This window comes from Haliaeetus albicilla, chromosome 22, assembly GCF_947461875.1.
Source record: "Haliaeetus albicilla chromosome 22, bHalAlb1.1, whole genome shotgun sequence".
NCBI classification, from domain to species: Eukaryota; Metazoa; Chordata; class Aves; order Accipitriformes; family Accipitridae; genus Haliaeetus; species Haliaeetus albicilla.
In genome coordinates, this window is record NC_091504.1 from 6,092,407 (window position 1) to 6,112,019 (window position 19,613).

Below are 19,613 nucleotides of genomic sequence, written 5' to 3' on the forward strand. Positions count from 1 at the left end.
CAGGTAGGGGGGTTCCCATGAACCCCAGTTTTATCCCCTTGCACCCCAAATTCCTGTTGTACCCCCCAATATTTCCCCCTGCCCCCCCATTTCTCCTTGTCACCCCCCCATCCCTGCACTGTCACCCTGGTGTCACCCACAGTGCCACCCGTACCCCCCCCCAAAAATGGAGGCAAAGTCAGGGGCACAAATGCAGCTTATTTATTCACCAAAAGCCCCCCCAGGGACAAGGCGGGGCTCCCCCACCCTGGGGACCCCAATACTGCCAAGGACCCCCCCAAAATGGAGTGTGTGGGAAGGGAAAAAGGGACCCCCCGAAGACCCAGGGGAATGGGGGGCACCCCCAAAACGGGAGGGGGGGGCAAAATGGGGGGGGGGGTGCATGGGGTGGGAAGTGACCTCCCTGCCCAGAATGGGTGAGGGGGATTGGCTGTTGGATCCCCCCCAACTTGTGGGTGCTGGGGGGGGGGGGGGAGGGGTGACTGTAAGGCCACATGTAGGTGCTGTAGGTGCCCCTCAGGCTCTGATGGGTGCTGGGGGCCCCTCCAATTGTGGGTGCTGGGTGGGGAGGGGGGTGTCCCCCTCTTCTGTGGGTGTTGGAGGCAGGGGGGGGGCCTCAATCCACTTATGGGTGCTGGAGGGGGGGCTGGGAGGGGGGGTGTCACCCTGTCCTGTGGGTGCTGGGGTGGGGGGAGTTGGGGGGGGCACCCTGCTCCTGCCCCACAGATGCCATGGGGCAGGGCGGGCGCTATGGGGTGTAGGGGAAGCTGAGCAGCAGCCCCTCGTAAGGCAGCAGCTTGAAGTTCCTCAGATCGATCTGAGGGTCCTGGGGGAGCGGATGGTGGGTGCTGAGGCGCAGGGTGGCTTGGGGGGGCAGGCGGGGGTCCTCCAGGGCCAGGTGGAGGGGCTGATTCCCGGGATTCAGGACCACCAGGAACCGCTCGCTCTGGTCCCAGCTCCGCAGGAAAGCGGCCGCCTGGCCGGCGGGGATGGCCTCTGCCTCCCCCAGCGACAATGACCGCTCCCGCACCCGCAGGGCGCCCAGGTGACGGCACAGCTCCAGCAGGCGGGCCTGTGGGGAGGGAAGGGTTAACGGGGTCTGCAGGGCCCCGCCCACCAACTGAGACATAGCCACTTTAAGAAAAAGGAAGTATTGCCCTCTTAAGAACAAGCCCTGGGGCACCACCTTTAAGAATGTGCTCTGAGGCATTGCCCTTTTAAGGACACACCCGTGGGCGGTGCCCCTTTAAGGACCCACCCCCTGCATTACAAGAAGGCAGGGTTGGGACCCACCCCTTTAAGGCCGAGCCAAGCATGTTGCCCCTTTAAGAAAGGACCCCGAGGTGTTGCCCCTTTAAGAGCGAACCGCTTCACCCGACGTATTGCCCCTTTAAGAACAGGCTATGCCCGTCTGGCAGAGACCCCGCCCCCTTCTGAGACACGCCTCCTTTGCCGGGAAGCCCCGCCCCTCCCCGCAGAACAGACACCCCGTCCCTTCAGCCCGAGCCCCGCCCCCGCCGCCAGACCACACCCCCTAGCGTCAGACCACGCCCCTCGCCCCGCCCACCTCGGTGCTGTTGTCGCCCTCCGTCATCCCCTCGATGACGTCCCAGGGCATCGGGGGCGGCTGCGGGCAGAGGGCAGGGGTCAGAGGGCAGGGGTCAGAGGGCAGGGGTCAGAGGGCAGGGGTCAGAGGGCACGACCCTTCACCCCCAGCCCCAGAGCTCCCCCCAAGTCACCCCTAAATCCCCCCATACCCCCCAAATTCTCCCCTAGCCCCCCCAAATCACCCCCAAATCCCCTCCCAAGCCCCAAGTTCCCCCCCAAACCCCCCTCCAGCCCCAAAGCCCCCCCAAATCACCCCCAAAATTCCCCCCTGCCCCATAGGCCCCCCAACCCCCCAAAAACACCCCCAAATCCCCCCAAACCCCCGCTCCCAGCCCCATAGCCCCCCAAATCACCCCCCCAAATTACCCCCCGCCCCATAGGCCCCCCAAACCCCTCCTCCCAGCCCCATAGCCCACCTAAATCACCCCAAAACTCCCCCCCAACCCCCCCAGCCCCCCAAATCCCAATCCCCCATACCAGCCCCACAGCCCCCCCAAATCACCCCCAAAACTCCCCCATCACCCCTAAATCCCCCCAAATCCCCTCCCCAGCTCCAAGTGCCCCCCCAAACCCCCCTCCAGCCCCACAGCCCCCTAAATCACCCCCAAAACTTCCCCCAGCCCCATAGGCCCCTCTAGACCCCCCAAATCACCCCTAAATCCCCCCAAATCCCTCCCCAGCCCCAAATGTCCCCCCAACCCCCCCCTCCCAGCCCCATAGCCCCCCCTAAATCCCCCCCCCTCACCTCCTGGCCCGGGGGGGCACTGGGGGGGTCTCCCAGCCCCACCTCGTCGCCGTAGCTGAGTACGGGGGTCCCGGGGAGGGCGGCCCAGAGCAGCAGCAGGCGCTGGGGGGCGCGGGGGGGGCTCAGCCCCGCCAGGTGCTGCTGGGGGGAGCCCACCTGCAGGGGGGGGATCATGATGTCATATTTCAACACACACCCCCCCCCCCCCCAATCTGGGTTTCATGGGGGTCACAGATACTTGGGGGTCATCCCCTTCTTTGGATATTTCGGTGCCCGGGGGGGATCCTGGACACGTGGGTGTCGCCGTCCCCCCCCCGACATTTGGGTGCTCTGGGGGGGCGGATGTGTGGGTCAGGCAAGGGAGGGTCCCAGATAACTAGGTGTCGCCCCCCCATGAATATTTGGGTGTCCTGGGGACATATGGGTCACAGGTGGGGGGGATGTGTGGGTTTTGGGGGGGTTGGGGGGGGTCTTGGACACCTGGCCCCCCCCCCCCCGGGACAATGTGGGGGGAAAAGGGAGGGGGTTGAGGGCACGGGGGGGGTTTCAGGGGGTTCCCTGTGGGGGGGCTGTGGGGTGCAGAAGGGAGTTTGGAGAGATTTGGGGGGGTCCCAGGGGTTGGGGTGCAGGAAACCCAACAGTTGGGGGGGGGCTGCAGGGCAGGGTTGGGGGTGCAGGGGGGGTTAGGGGTGCGGGGGCAGGCGTTTTGGGGGTGCAGGAAATGTTGAGGTGCAGGGGTGTTTTAGGGGTGCAGGGGGGGGCATTTTGGGGGGTGCAGGGAGTGTTGGGGTGCAGGGGGGTTTTAGGGGTGCGGGGGCATTTTGGGGGTGTGGGGAGTGTTGGGGTGCAGGGGGTTTTAGGGGTGCGGGGGCATTTTGGGGGTGCAGGAGTGTTGAGGTGCAGGTAGGGGTTTAGGGGAGCGGGGGGCTGTTTTGGGGGTATGGGGGGTGAGGGGTGCAAGGGAGTATTTTGGGGGTGCAGGGGGGTTTAGGGGGCAAGAGGACACTTTGGGGGTGCAGGCAGTGTTGAGATTCAGGGGGGTTTTAGGGGGGCAGGGTGATTGGGGGTGCAGGGAGTGTTGAGGTGCAGAGGGGTTTTAGGGGTGCGAGGGGCATTTTGGGGGTGCACAGAGGGTTTAGGGGTGCAGGAAGAGTTGAGGTGCAGGGAGAGTTTTAGAGATGCGGGGGGGGGGCATTTTGGGGGTGCAGGGTGGGGGTTGGGGTGACTCACGCTCCAGGCCAGGGGGATTTGGGGGCGCAGGAAGTCCAGCAGTTGGGGGGCGATATCGGAACCGGGGGGGTCGGCCCCCAGCGCCTCCAGGAAGGGTCCCAGCACCAGCCCCGCCCCGGAGGAATTCAGCAGCGCCAACAGCTTAGGGGGGTCCCGCAGGCGGGTGCCCCCCACCAGCACCCTAAAAATGAGGAGGGGAGAAGAGAGAAAGTCAGGGGGACCCATGGGTGCCCCCCATCAACACCCTGGAAGAGAGAGAGTCAGAGGGGGATTTGGGGGGGTCCCATGGGTGCTCCCCCCTCACCCCCAACACCCTGGGGTGTCAATGAAACATGGGGGCGGGGCAGCAAATTTGGGGGGACGCAAGGGGTGGGTGACAAGGAGGGGGGGTTGACACAGACCTGGGGACGCCGTCGGGGCTGTTCTGCTCTGTCAGGTTCCTCCACTCGGCCACCACTGAGGGCTGGGGGGGGGGGGGGGGGGGCAAAGGGGGGCTGTCACCCCATAGCACCCCACGGTCCTGTGCCAGAGACCCCCCCACCCCCTCAAGTCCCCCAGTCCTGCCTCACAGAGCCCCCCAGCCTCCCATTTCTGCCCCAGAGACACCCCCCAGCCCCCCAAGTCCCCTAGTCCTGCCCCACAGAGCCCCCCAGCCCATTTCTGCCCCCCAGACACCCCCCAGCCCAAGTCCCCCAGTCCTGCCCCACAGAGAGCCCCCAGCCCCTCAGAGCCCCCCCAGCCCCACCTGCAGCTCCTCGATGCCGTCCAGGAAAAAGCCGGCGACGCCGCGCTCCAGCCACACGCTCAGCGCCCGCTGGGGGGGCACGGGGGGGTTGGTGAGGGCTCTGCCCCACGGCGACCCACGGCACATGGCCCCCATCCACCCCATAGCTGCCCTATGGGCCCCAGAGCTTCCCCCCCCCAACACCCTCATCCTTTTTTTTATAGCTGCTTCGCAACCCCCCCCCAACCCCTCCCCATAGCGGCTTCGTACCACCCCACAGCTGCCCCATAGCACCCCCCAGCCCCCCATTTCTGCCCCACAGCTGCCTGTAACACCCTACAGCATCCCATAGCTGCCCCACAACCCCCCATACCACCCCATAGCTGCCCCCCCACCCCATAACTAATCATCTTCTTACGCTATGGCCCCCCCACAGCACCCCACAACCACCCTACAGCTGCCCCACAGCCCCCCCTCGCCGTGGGGTGCCCCACACACCTTGACCTTCTCATGGAATCCAGGGTCCTCAGCCACCTCTGGCCCGAACCAGGCCGCCCCCCCAAAATAGTTGGGGGTCAAATCCAGGATCACCTGCAGCCCTGGGGGGCAGAAAGAGGTGGGGGGGTCAGGGCACCCCCAACTCCCCCTCCCCAGGCTCCCCCCACCCTGACATTTGGTGCCCCCCCAGTAGCAGGGTGCCCCCCCCAATCTTGCAGCACTGGGATTCCATCCATTTTGCCCCCACCCCATTGCCACAATCCTCCCTCCCCTGGTGCCCCCCCAAGTTTTGGGGTGCCCCACCACCCCCTTACAACACTGTAATCACCCCCAATCTTGGGGTATTCCCCCCCATTACCAAAATCCCCCAACTACACCCCCCCAGTCTTGAGATGCCCCCCCAATTTTGGGGTACCCCCCCTTTCCCAATACCCCCCAAAACCTTCCAGCACTAAGACTCACCCCCAATTTCAGCGTATCCCCCCCAATCTGAGCTCACCCCATTACCAAGCCCCCCCCACTTTGGGGGTACCCCTCCCAGTTTGGAGGTACATCCCCCCCTCACTTTGGGGGTGCCCCTCACCCTTTTTTTTGGCTGTCTGCAGGAGGTCGGCAAAGTCCTGGAGAGAACCCAGCAGTGGATCCAGTTGCTCCAGGGAGGAATTTCGGGGATCCCCTGAGATTTGGGGGTGCACTGGCCCCAACACCAGACCCCGCATGTGCAGCCCCGCCACGTGATCCAGCCGCGCCGCCACGCCTGGGGGGGGCAAAAATAAAGAGGAGGGAGTGAACCCCAAATCTAATCCCCCTCGGTGTACCCCAAAATGGTAGTGGGGACCCCAAGGACCCCAGGAGTCCCCCTGGGACCCCAAACTCCCTCCGGGGACCCCAAAATCCTCAGGGTGCTACACACACCCCCCCCCCCGGTGTCCTCGGGGGGTCTGTACCCCAATTTTCCCTCCCCGTGTCCCCCAAAATCCTCCTGGGGACCCCAAACTCCCCCAGTGGTTCCCCAATCCCCCCCACACCAAAATCTTCAGGGTCCCCAAAATGGCCCCCCTGGGATCCCCTACAGCACTGGGGGGGGTCTGTACCCCAATTCCCCCCCATGTCCCCCAAAATGTTTGTGGGGACCCCCAGGGGTCCCCCACCCCCCCCAGCAGCCTGCCCCCCCCTCAGCTGCCCCCAGACCCCAACACCCCCCAGGACCCGTAAGTCCCCCCCCAGCCCCCCCCCCCAAATACCCCCCATGCCTGGGGGAGCCAGGAACCCCTAAACCCTTCTTTTGGGCTTGGGGGGGGGAGTCCCACTAAACCAACCCAGGCCCCCCCAAACCACTCCTGGGGTGGGGGGGGAGCCCCCAAACATGCCCCCCCCGCCACCCAGGGGAGACCCTCAGCCTGGGGTGGGGGATACACACACAGACTCCCACCCCCCCCCCAGGATGTGGGGGACCCTCACAAGCTGTGGGACCCCCCCCCCCAGAGCCACAGGCCCCCCCCTAAAGTGGGGGGGCCCAATGCTGAGTCACTGCCCCACCCCATGGGTGATGAAACACGGGCAGCACGTGGCGGGGGGCACCCTCGGACAGTGGGGTCCCTTTTTTTGGGGGGGGGGGGGTGTCGCTAATAGGGGGATCCCCAGCCCAGATACCTGGGTGCCTTTTGGGGGGGGGGGAGATTCCTAGCCTGGATGCTGGGGTCCTTTGGGGGGGGGGCACTAATGGGGGGGTCCTCACCCCAGATACCTGAGTCCCATTGAGGGGGGTGTCACTAATAGGGGCTCCTTTTTGGGGGGGGCATCACTAATAGGGGGGTCCCCACCCCAGACACCTGGTTCCCTTGGAGACACCCTCCCCCCTCCCACCCCCAGGGGTCACCCAGTGCACCCCCCCCCTCACCTTTCAAGTCCCCAGCAAAGGGACGTGGGGGGGCTCGATAAAGCCCCCCCAACTCCCACCAAGCGCGGGGGGGCAGGGGTCGACAGCGGGGGGCCCGGGCGACAATGGCGGCGGCGGCCCCCAACATCCCCAACCAGCCGAGCCAGAAGAGGAAGAGGAGGAGAGCTCGAGCCTTCGCCCAGGGGGGGGCCCCTGCCGCCCGCAATAATTCTTCTTTCCCTAAACCTGTAAATTTACAACCCCCTGAAACGTCGGGGCCCCCCCCCAATTCTTCATCCGTTGGGATTTTCACCAAGCCGTTCTTTTCGCTGCCGGGGAGGGGGACAGGATCGGGCTCGGGGGGGGCACGGCCCCCCCTTTCTTCTTCTTTTTCATCCTCATCCTCCGCTTTCGCCGCCATCGGTTCTTTTTCGGCTTCAAGCGCCGACAGCTCCAGGTCGCGGGGGGGGGATTCCGTCTCTGCCTCCATGATCTGGGGGGGGGGGGGGGGCACCCCAAAAAGATTTAAGGAGGGAAGGGGAAGGTGCTCCTGCAGCCTCACCCCCCCAGGGCACCCCAATACACTGTGGGGGGTCCTAAGGCCCCCCCCCCCAAATCTTAGGACCCTTATATGGGAGTCTTAAGATTCCCCCCCTGCACCCCAATATCTATGGGGAGCGCTAAGCCCCCCCTCACAGCACCCCAATATCCTTAGGGAGTCCTGGGAGCCACCCTGCACCCCAAGACCCCCCCCGAGCACCTCAATATCCTTAGGGGGGGCCCTGGGATCCTCCCTGCACCCCAAGACCCTCCCTGGGCACCCCAAAAACCTCAGGAGGACCTTGAACCCCCCCAACATCCCAAGACCCCCCCCAGACACCCCAATATCCTTGGAGAGCAGAGGATGGCCCCCTCCCCGCACCCCAAAACCTTCAATAGGGACACTGAGCACCCCCAGTCTCCCGGGGGGGGGGGCCTGAGCTCTTCCCTGCCACTCAAGAACCCCCCTGGGCACCCCAATACCCTTATGGGGGCCCCCAAGAGCCCCCCCAAATATCACCCAGGGCACCCCAATATCTTTAGGGGGTGGGCCCTCCCCAGGACACCTCAATATCCTCATGGGGGGTCTCAAACCCCCCCCGGCCCCCCCAAACCCCCCCAGACACCAAGAACCTTGTGGGGGTCCCCCAAACCCCTCCGCGTACCCAAAACCTCCCCCGAGCACCCCAAAACCCCCCCGGGGTCCCCTCTACCTGCCCTCCGCTATCGCTAGCCCAGAGTGGGGGGGGCCGGGGCCGGAGCGCCGGCTTTTATACTCCGCTCTGACCACGCCCACTCCATCCTGACCACGCCCCTAACCACGCCTCTCGCTCCGCCCCCGGCGCCGTGCAGGCGCCCGGCTTGGACGGATCAAAGGGCACGAGACGGGGGGGTGGGGGGGAGCGGACCCCGGCCATGGGCCCCCGGGGTTGGGGGGGGATGGGGGAAACAGCGGCCCCAGGGGAAATTTGGAGGACCCCCCCCCGCGTGACGGGGGGACCCCGAGTCTGCGGGTGCCGGAGCTTGGGTGCCCTTCCCCTCCGGGATCGTGTCCGTGTGTCGTCTTCTCCCCCCCACCCCTCCCAGGCCGCCATTTTGTTGTACCCCCAACGAGCCGCCATTTTGTTGCCCCCTAAATGCACCGCCATTTTGTTGCCCATCCTGGGCGCCGCCATTTTGTTGTAGCCCCAGGGAGCCGCCATTTTGGCACACACCACACACATCTTCCCCTGATGGCCCGCACGGCGTCTCCTGACCGGGATCCCCGCCTCCCTGCGGCCTCCGAGGACCGTAAGTTCCCCGGTGGCCGCTCTCTTGGGGGTGTTCAGGCCTTTCGGGGGGGTCTCTAATGGTGCAGCCCCGTCCTCCCCCCCCTTCTCGGCGGAATGGTTCGTCCCGCATGGCTTCCCCTTCCCATAGTAACACCCCCCTCAGAACGGGAAGCAGCGCCTTAGCGACAGCCAATGAAAAACGCGCCCTGACGAACGCCACGCCCTACCGGGAAGCGGCAGGGGAGGGACTGAGGCCGTTGCCCTGGTGACGCTCCGGAAGCGAAACCTCGCTCCCGGAAGCGGCTGCGGTGCGGCCATGGGTTCCTCTAAGAAGCACCGGGAGCGCGGCGGGACCGAAACGGCCGAGGAGGCTCCGGCGGCGGCGGGGGCGGCTCCGGCGGGGGGGAGCAGCACGGCGGGGCGGCCCCGGGAGCACCGCAAACACCGGCATCGCGGCGGGGAGCGCCGGGGGAAGCGCAGCCGCTCCCGGGGGGAGCGAAGCGGCGGCGGCGGCAGCTCCGGTGGTGGCGGCGGCGGTGGCGGCGGCGGTGGCTCCGGTTCTTCCTCCCGCCGCGGTGGCCCCGAGGAGCCGGGAAGGAGCAGCCATGGCCGGGGAGGAGCCGAGCCCGAGCGGCGTGGGAAGAGGGAACGGCGGGAGGAGCGGGAGGAGCCCGGTGAGGGACGGGGGGAGCTGAGGGGGGGGTCTGTGGGGTGCAGGGAGGGTGCTGGGGGGTCTGTGGGGTGCTTCAGGGGTCTGTGGGGCGCAGGGAAGGGGTTGTGAGGTGCTGGGGGGTTTATGAGGTGCAGGGAGGGCATTGGGGGGTGCTGCAGGGGTCTATGGGGCGCAAGGAGGGTGCTGAGGGGGTCTATGGGGCACAGGGAGAGGGTTGCGGGGTGCTGGGGCATCTGTGGGGCACAAGGACTGTGCTGGGGGGTCTATGGGGCACAGAGAAGGGGTTGTGGGCTGCTGAAGGGTTCTATGGGCACAGGGAGGGTGCTGGGGGGGTTTATGGGGTGCAGGGAGGAGACTGGGCTGTTGGGTCTGTGGGGCACAGGGAGGGTGCTGGGAGGGTCTATGGGGCACAGGGAGGGTGTTGTGGGGTGCTGGGGGGGTCTGTGGGGCGCAAGGAGGGTGCTGGGGGGGTCTGTGGGGTGCAGGGAGGGTCCTGGGGGGTGCTGGGGGAGCCTATGAGGCACAAGGAGGGTGCTGGTGGGTCTATGGGGCACAGGAAGGGATTTGGGGGTGCTGGGGGGGTCTATGGGACACGAGGAGGGTTCTGGGTAGGTCCATGGGGCGCAAGGAGGATGCTGGGGGGGTCTGCGGACTGCAGGGAGGGGGCTGGGGGGTGCTGGGGAGTCTGTGGGGCGCTGGGAAAGGGTTGTGAGGTGCTGGGGAGGGGTCTGTGGGGCAACCAGGGGGCTGGTTATGGGGTGTTGGGCGGTCAGGGGGTACATGGTGGGCCTTGGGGGTGCAGTTTGGGTGGGAAAGCACCCAGAGAGGCTGGGGGTGGTGGTTATGGGGTGCTGGGGCTTCCTGGGGTTATATGGGGGGCGATTTGGGTGGGGGAACACCTGGGGGGGGCTCTTGGGTGTTGGGGGGGAGCTGTTGCCCCTCATTAGCTAATGGACTCCCGTTAATTAACATTCCTTCCTCCCCCAGCCGCAGCCCCCAAGGCCGCTGCGGCCGAGTCGTCCCTCAGTGTGGAGGAAACCAAGTGAGCGAAACACACCCCCCTACCCACTGGGTGACACTCTTTTGGGTGCCCCCCACCCACCAACCCCCAACTCACTCTATTTACCATCCCTCCCCCCCCAGCAAACTCCGCGCCAAGCTGGGGCTGAAGCCGCTGGAGACAACAACCGTCAAGAAAGGTGAGTGGTGCCCACTCCGTGATCCCCCACACCTATTTTTGGGGTCACCCAGCACCCATTTCTGGGTGTGTGTGTGTCCCCCTTCAACAGAAGCCGGGACCAAGGAGGACCCAGTGGCGGCCGACGTCATCAACCCGCTGGTGCAGCGGCAGCGGGAGGAGATCCGGGAGAAGTTGGCAGCCGCCAAGGAGAAACGTCTCCTCAACCAGAAATTAGGGTGAGGCACCCATGGGTGGGGGGGGGCAGCACCCTTTAAGAGAGCAGGATGACCCCAAAACGTTTCTTTCTTCACTCGAAACTATTTCTAGGAAGATCAAAACATTGGGGGAGGACGACCCGTGGCTGGACGATGCGGCCGCCTGGATTGAGAGGAGTCGGAAGCTGCAGCAGGAGAAAGAGCTGGCGGAGAAGAGGGTGGGTGGGGGCACCCACGTGTCCGGGGCAGCCCCCTGACCCTGGCAGTTTGGGGGGTGACGACTCTCAAATATGATAATTTTAGTTTAAAAGGATTGGCTATGATAACGTCACCCAAATTTTTGTGTGTTTTAGAACCACCTGAAAATTGACGTGGCTTTTTACAGGTGTTGTCCCAAAGTCACTTAAAAACAGACAGTTTGGAGACATCAACTTCTTTTCAGGAAGGTGTTTTGTCAGTTTTTGGGCAAAAATCAGGAGGTTTTTATCTGATTTGCACTTTCCCAGCGTGTCCTTGTCCCTTCATCGTGGGATTGTTGGTCGTTTGGCCGCTGGTTGAGCTCCTCGGCCACCAAACCCCCCTCCACCCCTCAGATCCTATCCAGAGAGCAGATCTCCAGTCCCTGATCAAGCCTGGTGGATTGACCTCATTAATTTTCCCAGTTTTAATCACCCAATGCCGCAGCCTGTGTACATTCATTTAGAAGGTTTCTCAACAGCCTCACCAGCGTTTTCTTGTTGAGCATTGTCAAACAAAGTTGCTGTCAGCTCTTGACTCTAGTTTATTAGTAGAAATATTGATTAGAATTAGGCATTGAGGGACGCCAGAAGTGATTGGCCACCAGTCAGGTGTCCCCTCGTTCTCCACAACCCAGCACACCACATTTCTGGTCATTCCGTGCTTCGACAATTCACCCAGAAGAAAGCGGTGAGGGCCGTCACCGCTAAACTTTCTCCAAATTCCATCCGCCACCTTTTCTTCACTCACTGGGTGGCTGATTTGCTTGTAGAAGGCCATCAAACTAATTAGGGTGTCTAGGAACCTGCTTTCACCGTCGTTGATGGTCACGTTGGCATTTAGATGTTTTTCAACAAGACCTAGTTGATGTTTTTCATTGTTTGTCCCGATGCTGAAGTTGGATTGAAGATCTTGGGGTGCTTTGCGTTGGTCCTTAAGTCTTTAGAAACCGAAATAAGGTCAACAGGGATCTCCTGAGCCCCCCAAAACTTTTGATAGATGGTTGAGAAGGTGCTTCTTGGCCACGCGTTGGACTTCTGTTGGCCATGTGTTGGCTTCTCTTGTGGTCCAGGATGATCCCAGCACTCTCAGTGGTCTTGGGAACATCCAACTGGTCTCTTCCCGTTCCAGGCCAAGCTGCTGGAGGAGATGGACCAGGAGTTTGGTGTCAGCACCCTGGTAGAGGAGGAATTCATGAGAAGGAAGAGGGTGAGTTGGGGACCGGCTTGGGGACCCTTGGGGACAGCCTGGTCTTCATCCTGACCCCCCACGTGTCCCCCCAGGACCTCTACAGCTCACGGGACCTGCAGGGGCTGACGGTGGAGCATGACATGGGGGCCTTCCGGGAGGGGGAGACCCTCGTCCTCACCCTCAAGGACAAAGGTGAGCAGGGGGGTCACATCCTGGGGGGACAGGGAGGGGGGACAGGGCCCATGATGTCCCCTGGAGGGACAGGGAGGGGACATTGGGTCTGTGACCCCCCCCAAGGGGACACAGGGCCTGTGATGCCCCCAGGGGACATGAAGAAGGGAACATCACCCCCCCCCCCAAGGGAGTGCAGGGAGGTGACATGGGGCTTGTGACCACCCCGAAGGGGACACGGGGCCTGTGACCCCCACCCAAAGTGACAGAAGGCGGGGATGTGACACCCGGAGGGGACACGGTGCTACATCCACCCTTGGTGGGGACGTGGTGGCACCTGTGTCCTGCTGGTGCGCCTTGACCCGTCCCCACGTCCGCTCCACCTCGTCGTAGTGTCCCCAAGTCCTGTTCTACTGGGGTCCCGGAGCCCTGTCCCCCCCTTGCTGTCCCCACGCGCTGTCCCCAAGGGCTGTCCCCCCAGTGTCGCCAAGTCCTTTCTTCCCCCTCCCTGTGTCCCCAGGGACTGTCCCCAAGTCCTGTCCCCTTTTGGTGTCCCCAACCCCTTTCTCCCTGTGTCCCCAAGGGCTGTCGTCCCCCCCCCCCATGTCCCCAAGCCATTTCTTCCCACCTCGGTGTCCCCAAGCCCTGTCACCTCCCCGATGTCCCCAGGGGTGCTGGAGGAGAGCGAGGACGTCCTGGTGAACGTCACCTTGGTGGCCGAGGAACAGGCGCAGGAGAACGCCGAGCTGCGCAAGAAGAAGCCCCCCTACGTCCCCTACGAGGACGAGGACCCTGCTGCCGCCACCCAGGTGCGTCCCCCTCCTCGTGTCCCCGCATCCCCCCAGCGTGTCCCCCCTGCCGCAGGCACATTATCCCGCGTTATCCCATGTTTTCCCATGACGCAGGGCCCCAAGGAACACGTGGTGCTCCCCAAATACGCTGAGCCCCCCCAGCGTCCCTCCTTCCGCCTGGGCCCGGGGGGGACGCAGGGGACAACGGGGGTAGCCGGCGGTGGCCTTGGGGACCCCCGGCAGCAGTCCCCCGCCACCGGCCCTGCCCCCCAAAGCCTGGAGCTGCCCCCCCTCCGCCTGGCCCCCGAGTACCTGACACCCCAGGAGATGGTGAGTCCTCTTTTGGGGGGGGGTCTTGGGTTTGGGGGTGATTTGAGTCTTTTTGGGGGCATCTTGGAGGGGGTGGGTTGATATTTGGGGGGTTTGGGGTGATTTGAGCCCTTTTTGGGGGGGTCTTTGGGCTGATTTGGGGGTTTGGGGTAATTTGTGTCTTTTGGGAGGGGTCTTGGGGGATTTGGGGGGGGTTGAGCCCTTTTGGGGGCTGTTGGAGGATTTGGGATGATTTGGGGGGTTGGGGCAATTTGAGTTCTTTTGGGGGGGGTCTTGTGGCTGATTTGGGGGGGGTTGGGGTAATTTGAGTCCTTTTTGGGGGTCCTGGGGGATTTGGGGGGGTTGGGGATATTTGAGCCCTTTTGGGGGGGTTGGGGTTAATTGAGTATTTTGGGGGGGATATTCGAGCCCTTCTGGGGGATCATGGTGTATTGGGGGGGTTCTTTGAGCCCCTTTTGGGGCTTGAGAGATTTTGGGGGGGGATCTTGGGGAGGGTGGGGGTGATTTGAGTTCTTTTAGGGGGATTTTAGGGGCACGGGTTGATATTTGGGGGGTTTGGGGTGATGTGAGCCCTTTCGGGGGGGGTCTTGGGGTTGATTTGGGGGGTTTGGGGTAATGTGCATCTTTTGGGGGGCCTTGGGGGGGTTGGGGTTATTTGACCCCTTTTTGGAGGGTCTTGGGGCTGATTTGGGGGGGTCTTGGGGCTGATTTGGGGGGGGTTGGGGTAATTTGATTCCATCCTCTCCCCTGCAGAGCGTGACTTTCCGGAAGACGCGACGCCGGGTGCGACGGCTCCGGCGGAAGGAGAAGCCCCTTCGCGCCGACGACCTCCTGCCCCTGGCCCCAGGGGACACCCGTGGGGACTTTGGCTCCAGGTGGGTGCCTGGTGGGGGGGCAGGGGCCACCCATGGGTGCTGGGGGGGTGTCTTAGGGTGCTGGGAAGGGTCCTAGGGGGCACCCATGGGTGCTGACGGAGTTCTACGGTGCTGGGGAGGGTCCTAGTAGGCACCTACGGGAGCTGGGGGGGATCCTGGAAGGGTTCCTAGGGAGCACCCAAGGGTGCTGAGGGAGTCCTAGGGTGCTGGGAGGATCCCAGGGGTCACTTGGGAGTGCTGGGGGGGTTCCCAGGGTGCTGGGGGGGGTCCTAGAGAAGACCTATGGGTGCTTGGGGGTGGTCCTAGGGTGCTGAGGGAGGTCCTCGGGGGCACCCATGGGTGCTGGGGTGTGTGCCAGGGCACACCTGTGGGTCCTGGGCGGATTCTTAAGAGTGCTGGGGGAGGTCCCAGGCAGCACCCATGGGTTCTGGGAGGGTCCCAGGGGTACCCATGGGTGCTGGGGAAGGCACCCAGAGGAAGGTTTGGATTTCAGGCTCGGTCTGGGGGTGCCGGCAGGAGCACCCACGGGTGCCAACAGCAGCACCCAACCCCCCTTTCTGCCCCCCCCCCCCGCCCCCCCCCCCAGGTCACGAGGTCGAGGCCGTCGGGTGCAGGAGGATGAGGAAGGCGCAGAGGGAGAGGGGGACCCCGAAGCACCCACCACCCCCCCACCGGGTGTCCCCCCCCAGCTCCCCTCCGACGACACCCGCCTGGAAAGCATGGACATCAGCAGCGAGGGTGCGTCCAGGGCTGGGTTGGGGGCGGGGGAGGCACCCATGGGTGGGGACAGGGTGTGGGGTCCCCACCTAAGGGGTGCTCCCCCTGTGTCATCATGTCCTGTCCCCCCCCCGCAGAGGAGACGCAGGGTCCGTCCTCGCCGCCGGCACTGGAGGAGGACGAAGCGGAGCAGGAGCTGCAGCAGCAACTGGAAAAGGGCCGGCGCCTGCGGCAGCTCCAGCAGCTGCGGGAGGCTGGGGGGGAGAAGGTGAGATCTGGGGTGGGGGGGTGCCAGGCTCCGCCCCCCCCACCTCTTCCAGCACCCACAGAGTCCTATGGGCACCTTGAGCCAGGGGACGGAGAAACCCCGGCATCTGGGTGCCCTCCCCAGCACCCACAGAATCCTGCAGCCCCCACAAATTAGGAGATTTCGGGGGGAACCCAGGTGTCTGGGCCCCACTGATCCCCCCTCTTCCAGGTGCTGGAGCTGGTGCGAGGGGCCGGGGTGACCCCGGGGCCGGATCCCCGGGCGGGGGCCATCGTCTTCAATGCCACCTCCGAGTTCTGCCGGACGCTGGGAGAGATCCCGACCTACGGGCTGGCCGGCAACCGGGAGGAGCAGGAAGAGCTGATGGTGAGGGGGGGCAAAATGGCGGGGCTGGGGAGCAAAATGGGGAGGCTGGGGGGTGAAATGGGGGAGATCCTGACCTATAGGCTGGCTGGTAACCAAGAGAAGATGATTTTGGCGGGGGGGCACTGGGGGCGTGATTTGGGCGGGCAGTGGGGGAGGCTGTGGGGTTGATATGGGGCTCTGGGGGCTGATTTGGGGGGCTGGGGGGCAATGTTGGGGGGTGAGGGTTGAATGGGGGGGGCAGTGGACTCTTGGGGATGATATAGGGGGAAGGTGGGGAGTACATTGGGGGGGGCGGAGGATGCACTTGGGGGGGCTCTTGTCACTCGTGTCACCGTGTGTGTGTCTCCCGTGTCCCCCCCAGGCCCTGGAGCGGGCAGGGCGCCCCTCGCCTCCAGGGGCCCCTGACTCGGAAGGGGAGGAGAACGTGGGCTGGAGCAGCGTCAACCTGGCGGAGGAGCGGCAGCACCAGGATGTGAGCACCCCAAAAACCTGGGGGGGCACCCCAAAAACCAGGGACACCACAAAACTGGGCACCCCAAAACCAGGGACACCCCAGAATAGGGGACACCTGAAAACAGGGACACGCAAAACCAGGGGCACCCCAGAACAGGGGACAGCCAAAAACGGGGGCACCCTAAAACAAGGAGAGCTCATCACCAGGGGCACCCCAAAAGCCGGGATACCTGGAACAGGGGCACCCTGAAACCTGGGGCCACCCCAGAATTAGGGGCACCCTAAAGCTAGGACACCCCCAAACCAGAGCACCCCTGAAAATAGGGTGTACCCAAAAATGGGGAATGCCCTGAAACAAGGACACCCTGAAACTGGGGACACCCCAGAAAGGGATCACCCCAGAATTAGGGGTACCCTAAAGCTGGGACACCCTAAAAAAGGTGTACCCCACAGAGATACCTCTGAAAACGAGGGTGTTGTAAAATGGAGGGCAGCCTAAAGCAGGGACACCCCAAAACTGGGACTACTGGGAGCAGGAGCACCCCAGGATTAGGTATGCCCCAAAAGACAGGACACCCCAAAAGACAAGACACCCCAAAACTAGGGGGCTGGGGCCCCCACAGACTGCAGCCCCCCAAAACTGGGGTCATCTCTGAATGCAGAGAAGGAACCCCCACGTAGCAGCATCACCCCAAAATTAAGAGCCCCCCAAACCCCAAAAAGAGGCTCCCCAAAACAGGATGAAGACCCCCCCCAGGGATACTGCTCTGAAGTGTGGCTTTTGGGGGGGTACCCTGGCAGGTTTCAGGGTCCCTTAAAGCCTCATAGAGGGTGCTGGGGGGTGTCCCCCAAAGTGGGGGTCTCTTTCAACCCCCTTTTTGCCCCCCTTTCAGTTCTCAGCCTCCTCCACCACCATCCTTGACGAGGAGCCGATCGTTAACCGGGGCCTGGCTGCTGCCCTGCTGCTCTGCCAGAACAAAGGTGGGGGGCAGATGCATGGTTCCCCCCCCGGGGGGTGTTGGGGACCCTTCACCCCTATAGAGTGCTTTAGGGTCCCTGGGAGGGGCAGGGGTTGGGGTCCCCCAGGGCTGCTTGGGGCTAGTTTGTGCCCCGGGGGGGGGGGGGTGGGTTATTGGGGCTCCCCTGGGGTTTTTGGGGGACTCTGCAGGGTGGATTGGGGGCCCTACAGAAGGAGCCGAGGGGGCTGGGGGGCAGGGGTCTATAGGGTGATTTGGGGAGTCTATAGGGTGGATTGGGGAGTCTGTAGGGTGGATTGGGGACCATACAGGGTGGTTGGGGGGGCCCATAGAAGGATCCAGGGTGCTCTGGGGCCTCTGTAGGTCGATTTTGGGGTGTGTATAGGGTGCTCTGTCTCACCCCGGGGTCCCCCCAACCCCCTTTCCCCCCATCCCAGGGCTGCTGGAGACGACGGTGCAGAAGGTGGCGAGGGTGAAAGCCCCCAACAAGTCCCTGCCCTCGGCTGTCTACTGCATTGAGGACAAGATGTGGGTGATGTCACCCTTGTGTCACCCCCCCCGCCACCCCTGTGTCACCCCAGCACCCCCTCATCTCCCCACTGGTGACAAGCACAACCGGTGTGAGGAGCACAGGCGCGGCTGTGCCGCCTCCGTCTCCCTGGGTGCCAAAATCCTCATGTGTCCCCCCTCCCCATCCCCGGTGTGTCCCCTGTCCCCGATGTCACCCTGTCTCCGATGTCACCACGCAGGGCCATCGATGACAAGTACAGCCGGCGCGAGGAATACCGCGGCTTCACGCAGGACTTCAAGGAGAAAGAGGGCTACCGCCCCGATGTCAAGATCGAGTACGTGGACGAGACCGGCCGCAAGCTGACACCCAAGGAGGTGCGAGGACGGCGGTGACGAGGTTGGGGGGGGGGGGGCACATGTGTCCCCTGACCCCCCTCACTGTCCCTTGTCTCGCCCCAAGGCGTTCCGGCAGCTCTCCCATCGCTTCCACGGCAAAGGCTCCGGGAAGATGAAGACGGAGCGGAGGATGAAGAAGTTAGATGAAGAGGCGGTGAGAGGCTTTTGGGGGGGGTCCTGGGAGGCTTTTGGGGTCCCCCCAGCTTTATTTTGGGTGCTCAGCCCAATTTTGGGGTCCTCCCTGGCCCCATTGTGGGGCCTCAGCCCGATTTTGGGGTCCCTTTGGCCCTGTTGTAGGTTCTTAGCCCAATTTGGGGGTCCCCCTGGCCCCATTGTAGGTCCTCAGCCCAATTTCAGGGTCCCCCCTAGCCACATTGTGGGTCCTCAGCCCACTTTTGGGGTCCCTGGATCCTTTCAGGGTTCATCTGGCCCAATTTGGCGGTCCTTAGACACTTTTGGGGTCCCTCCCTGGCCCCATTGTGCATCCTCAGCCCAATTTTGGGGTCCCCCACACCATTTTGGGGTTTCTGGACCCTTTTGGGGTCCCTCTGGCCCAATTTGGGGGTCCTGGACACTTCTGGGGTCCCCCCTGGCCCTATTGTGGACCTTCAGCCTGATTTTGGGGTCCCTTTGACCCAATTTGGGACTTTCAGCCCAATTTTGGGGTCCCCTGAACCAATTTTTGGGTCCCATGGACAATTTTTGGGGTCCCCAGACCCCCTTGAGCCCCCCCATATCTTTTGGGGTCCCTCAAGCAGAGATGGGACCGTCAAATCCCCATTTTGGGGGTCCCCAGTCTCACTTTGGGGGGGATCTCCCCCCCATATTTGGGGTCACCTTATGTTTTGGGGTGTCCCCTCCCTCAGGGAGGGGGGTCCCCCCAAATTTGACCCCCCCCAGCCGCACTGCTCAGGACTTCCCCCACCCTTAGGATTGGAGGGGGGTGGGGGGGAGATCCTTATTTTTGGGGTCCCCCTATCTTTTTGGGGGGTCCCCTATTTTTGGGGGTCCCCCCTCTGGTTTTGGGGGGGTCTCACCCCAGTGTGGCCCCCCCCAGCTGCTGAAGAAGATGAGTTCCAGTGACACCCCCCTGGGGACGGTGGCCCTGCTGCAGGAGAAACAGAAAGCCCAGAAGACGCCCTACATCGTTCTCAGCGGCAGCGGGAAGAGCATGAATGCGTGGGTGCTACTGGGAGGGGACTGGGAATGCTGGGGGAGGGACTGGGGGGGGGCTGGGAGCGCTGAGAGGGGCATTGGGGGGCCCTGGGAGTGCTGGGGGAGGGACTGGGGCTGCTGGGAGTGCTGGGGGTAGATTGAGAGGTGCACTGGGGGGCACTGGGAAGGGACTGGAAGCGCTGGGGGGGATTGGGAGGGGCACTGACCATGCTAGGGGGGCACTGGGGGGAGGGATGGGGACTGCTGGGAAGGGCACTGGGAGCACTGGGGGGGGATTGGGAGGCGCCTTGGGAGTGCTGGGGGGCAGTAGGAGTACTGGGAGGCATGCTGGGGGGGGACTGGGAATGCTGGGAGGGACACTGGGGGCAGGGCGGGGAAGGGCATTGGGAGGAGACTGGGGAGCAGTGGAAGGCAACTGGGAGCACTGGGGTGTTGACCCCCTCTTCCTCCCCCCCCCCCAGGAACACCATCACCAAGTGAGCCAGCGCCGGGGGACACCCCTGTCATCCCCCCTGTGTGTGTGTCCCCATGTCCCCTCCCTCCCTGGTCCCACTGGGACAATAAAGGACCTGGGGACTGTCACCGTGTGTCA

General features: G+C 63.9%; 2 protein-coding genes across 2 annotated transcripts; one reads left to right on the top strand and one right to left on the bottom strand.

Moving 5' to 3' along the window:
- Window positions 1–178: 178 nt before the first annotated feature.
- SLC3A2 (solute carrier family 3 member 2) lies at window positions 179–7,992 on the bottom strand. Its single transcript, XM_069809367.1, has 10 exons — window positions 7,938–7,992; window positions 6,706–7,177; window positions 5,389–5,562; window positions 4,806–4,906; window positions 4,329–4,397; window positions 3,985–4,046; window positions 3,584–3,764; window positions 2,354–2,509; window positions 1,568–1,627; window positions 179–1,072 (listed from the first exon to the last, which is right to left on the bottom strand). The coding sequence occupies exons 2-10, from the start codon at window positions 7,172–7,174 to the stop codon at window positions 749–751; spliced, it is 1,596 nt and encodes a 531-aa protein (XP_069665468.1). The 5' UTR covers window positions 7,175–7,177; window positions 7,938–7,992; the 3' UTR covers window positions 179–748.
- Window positions 7,993–8,778: 786 nt separating this feature from the next.
- SART1 (spliceosome associated factor 1, recruiter of U4/U6.U5 tri-snRNP) lies at window positions 8,779–19,603 on the top strand. The gene is made up of 20 exons (XM_069809368.1): window positions 8,779–9,169; window positions 10,156–10,210; window positions 10,312–10,367; window positions 10,458–10,584; window positions 10,676–10,781; window positions 11,932–12,009; window positions 12,084–12,183; window positions 12,832–12,971; window positions 13,068–13,283; window positions 14,037–14,158; window positions 14,745–14,896; window positions 15,013–15,143; window positions 15,354–15,509; window positions 15,871–15,981; window positions 16,856–16,943; window positions 17,377–17,467; window positions 17,689–17,824; window positions 17,910–17,999; window positions 18,903–19,024; window positions 19,483–19,603. Exons 1-20 carry the CDS (start codon window positions 8,812–8,814, stop codon window positions 19,499–19,501), a joined length of 2,454 nt encoding a protein of 817 aa, XP_069665469.1. The 5' UTR covers window positions 8,779–8,811; the 3' UTR covers window positions 19,502–19,603.
- Window positions 19,604–19,613: the final 10 nt, after the last annotated feature.

Coding starts and splice junctions, on each gene's coding strand:
- SLC3A2 (XM_069809367.1), bottom strand. CDS start 7,174: ATGGAGGCAGAGACGGAATCCCCCCCCCGCGACCTGGAGCTGTCGGCG. Junction 4,398..4,805: donor GATTCCATGAGAAGGTCAAG/GTGTGTGGGGCA, acceptor GTGCCCCCCCAG/CGGGCGCTGAGCGTGTGGCT. Junction 1,073..1,567: donor AGGGCGACAACAGCACCGAG/GTGGGCGGGGCG, acceptor CCCTCCCCACAG/GCCCGCCTGCTGGAGCTGTG.
- SART1 (XM_069809368.1), top strand. CDS start 8,812: ATGGGTTCCTCTAAGAAGCACCGGGAGCGCGGCGGGACCGAAACGGCC. Junction 10,211..10,311: donor CTCAGTGTGGAGGAAACCAA/GTGAGCGAAACA, acceptor CTCCCCCCCCAG/CAAACTCCGCGCCAAGCTGG. Junction 12,010..12,083: donor AATTCATGAGAAGGAAGAGG/GTGAGTTGGGGA, acceptor GTGTCCCCCCAG/GACCTCTACAGCTCACGGGA.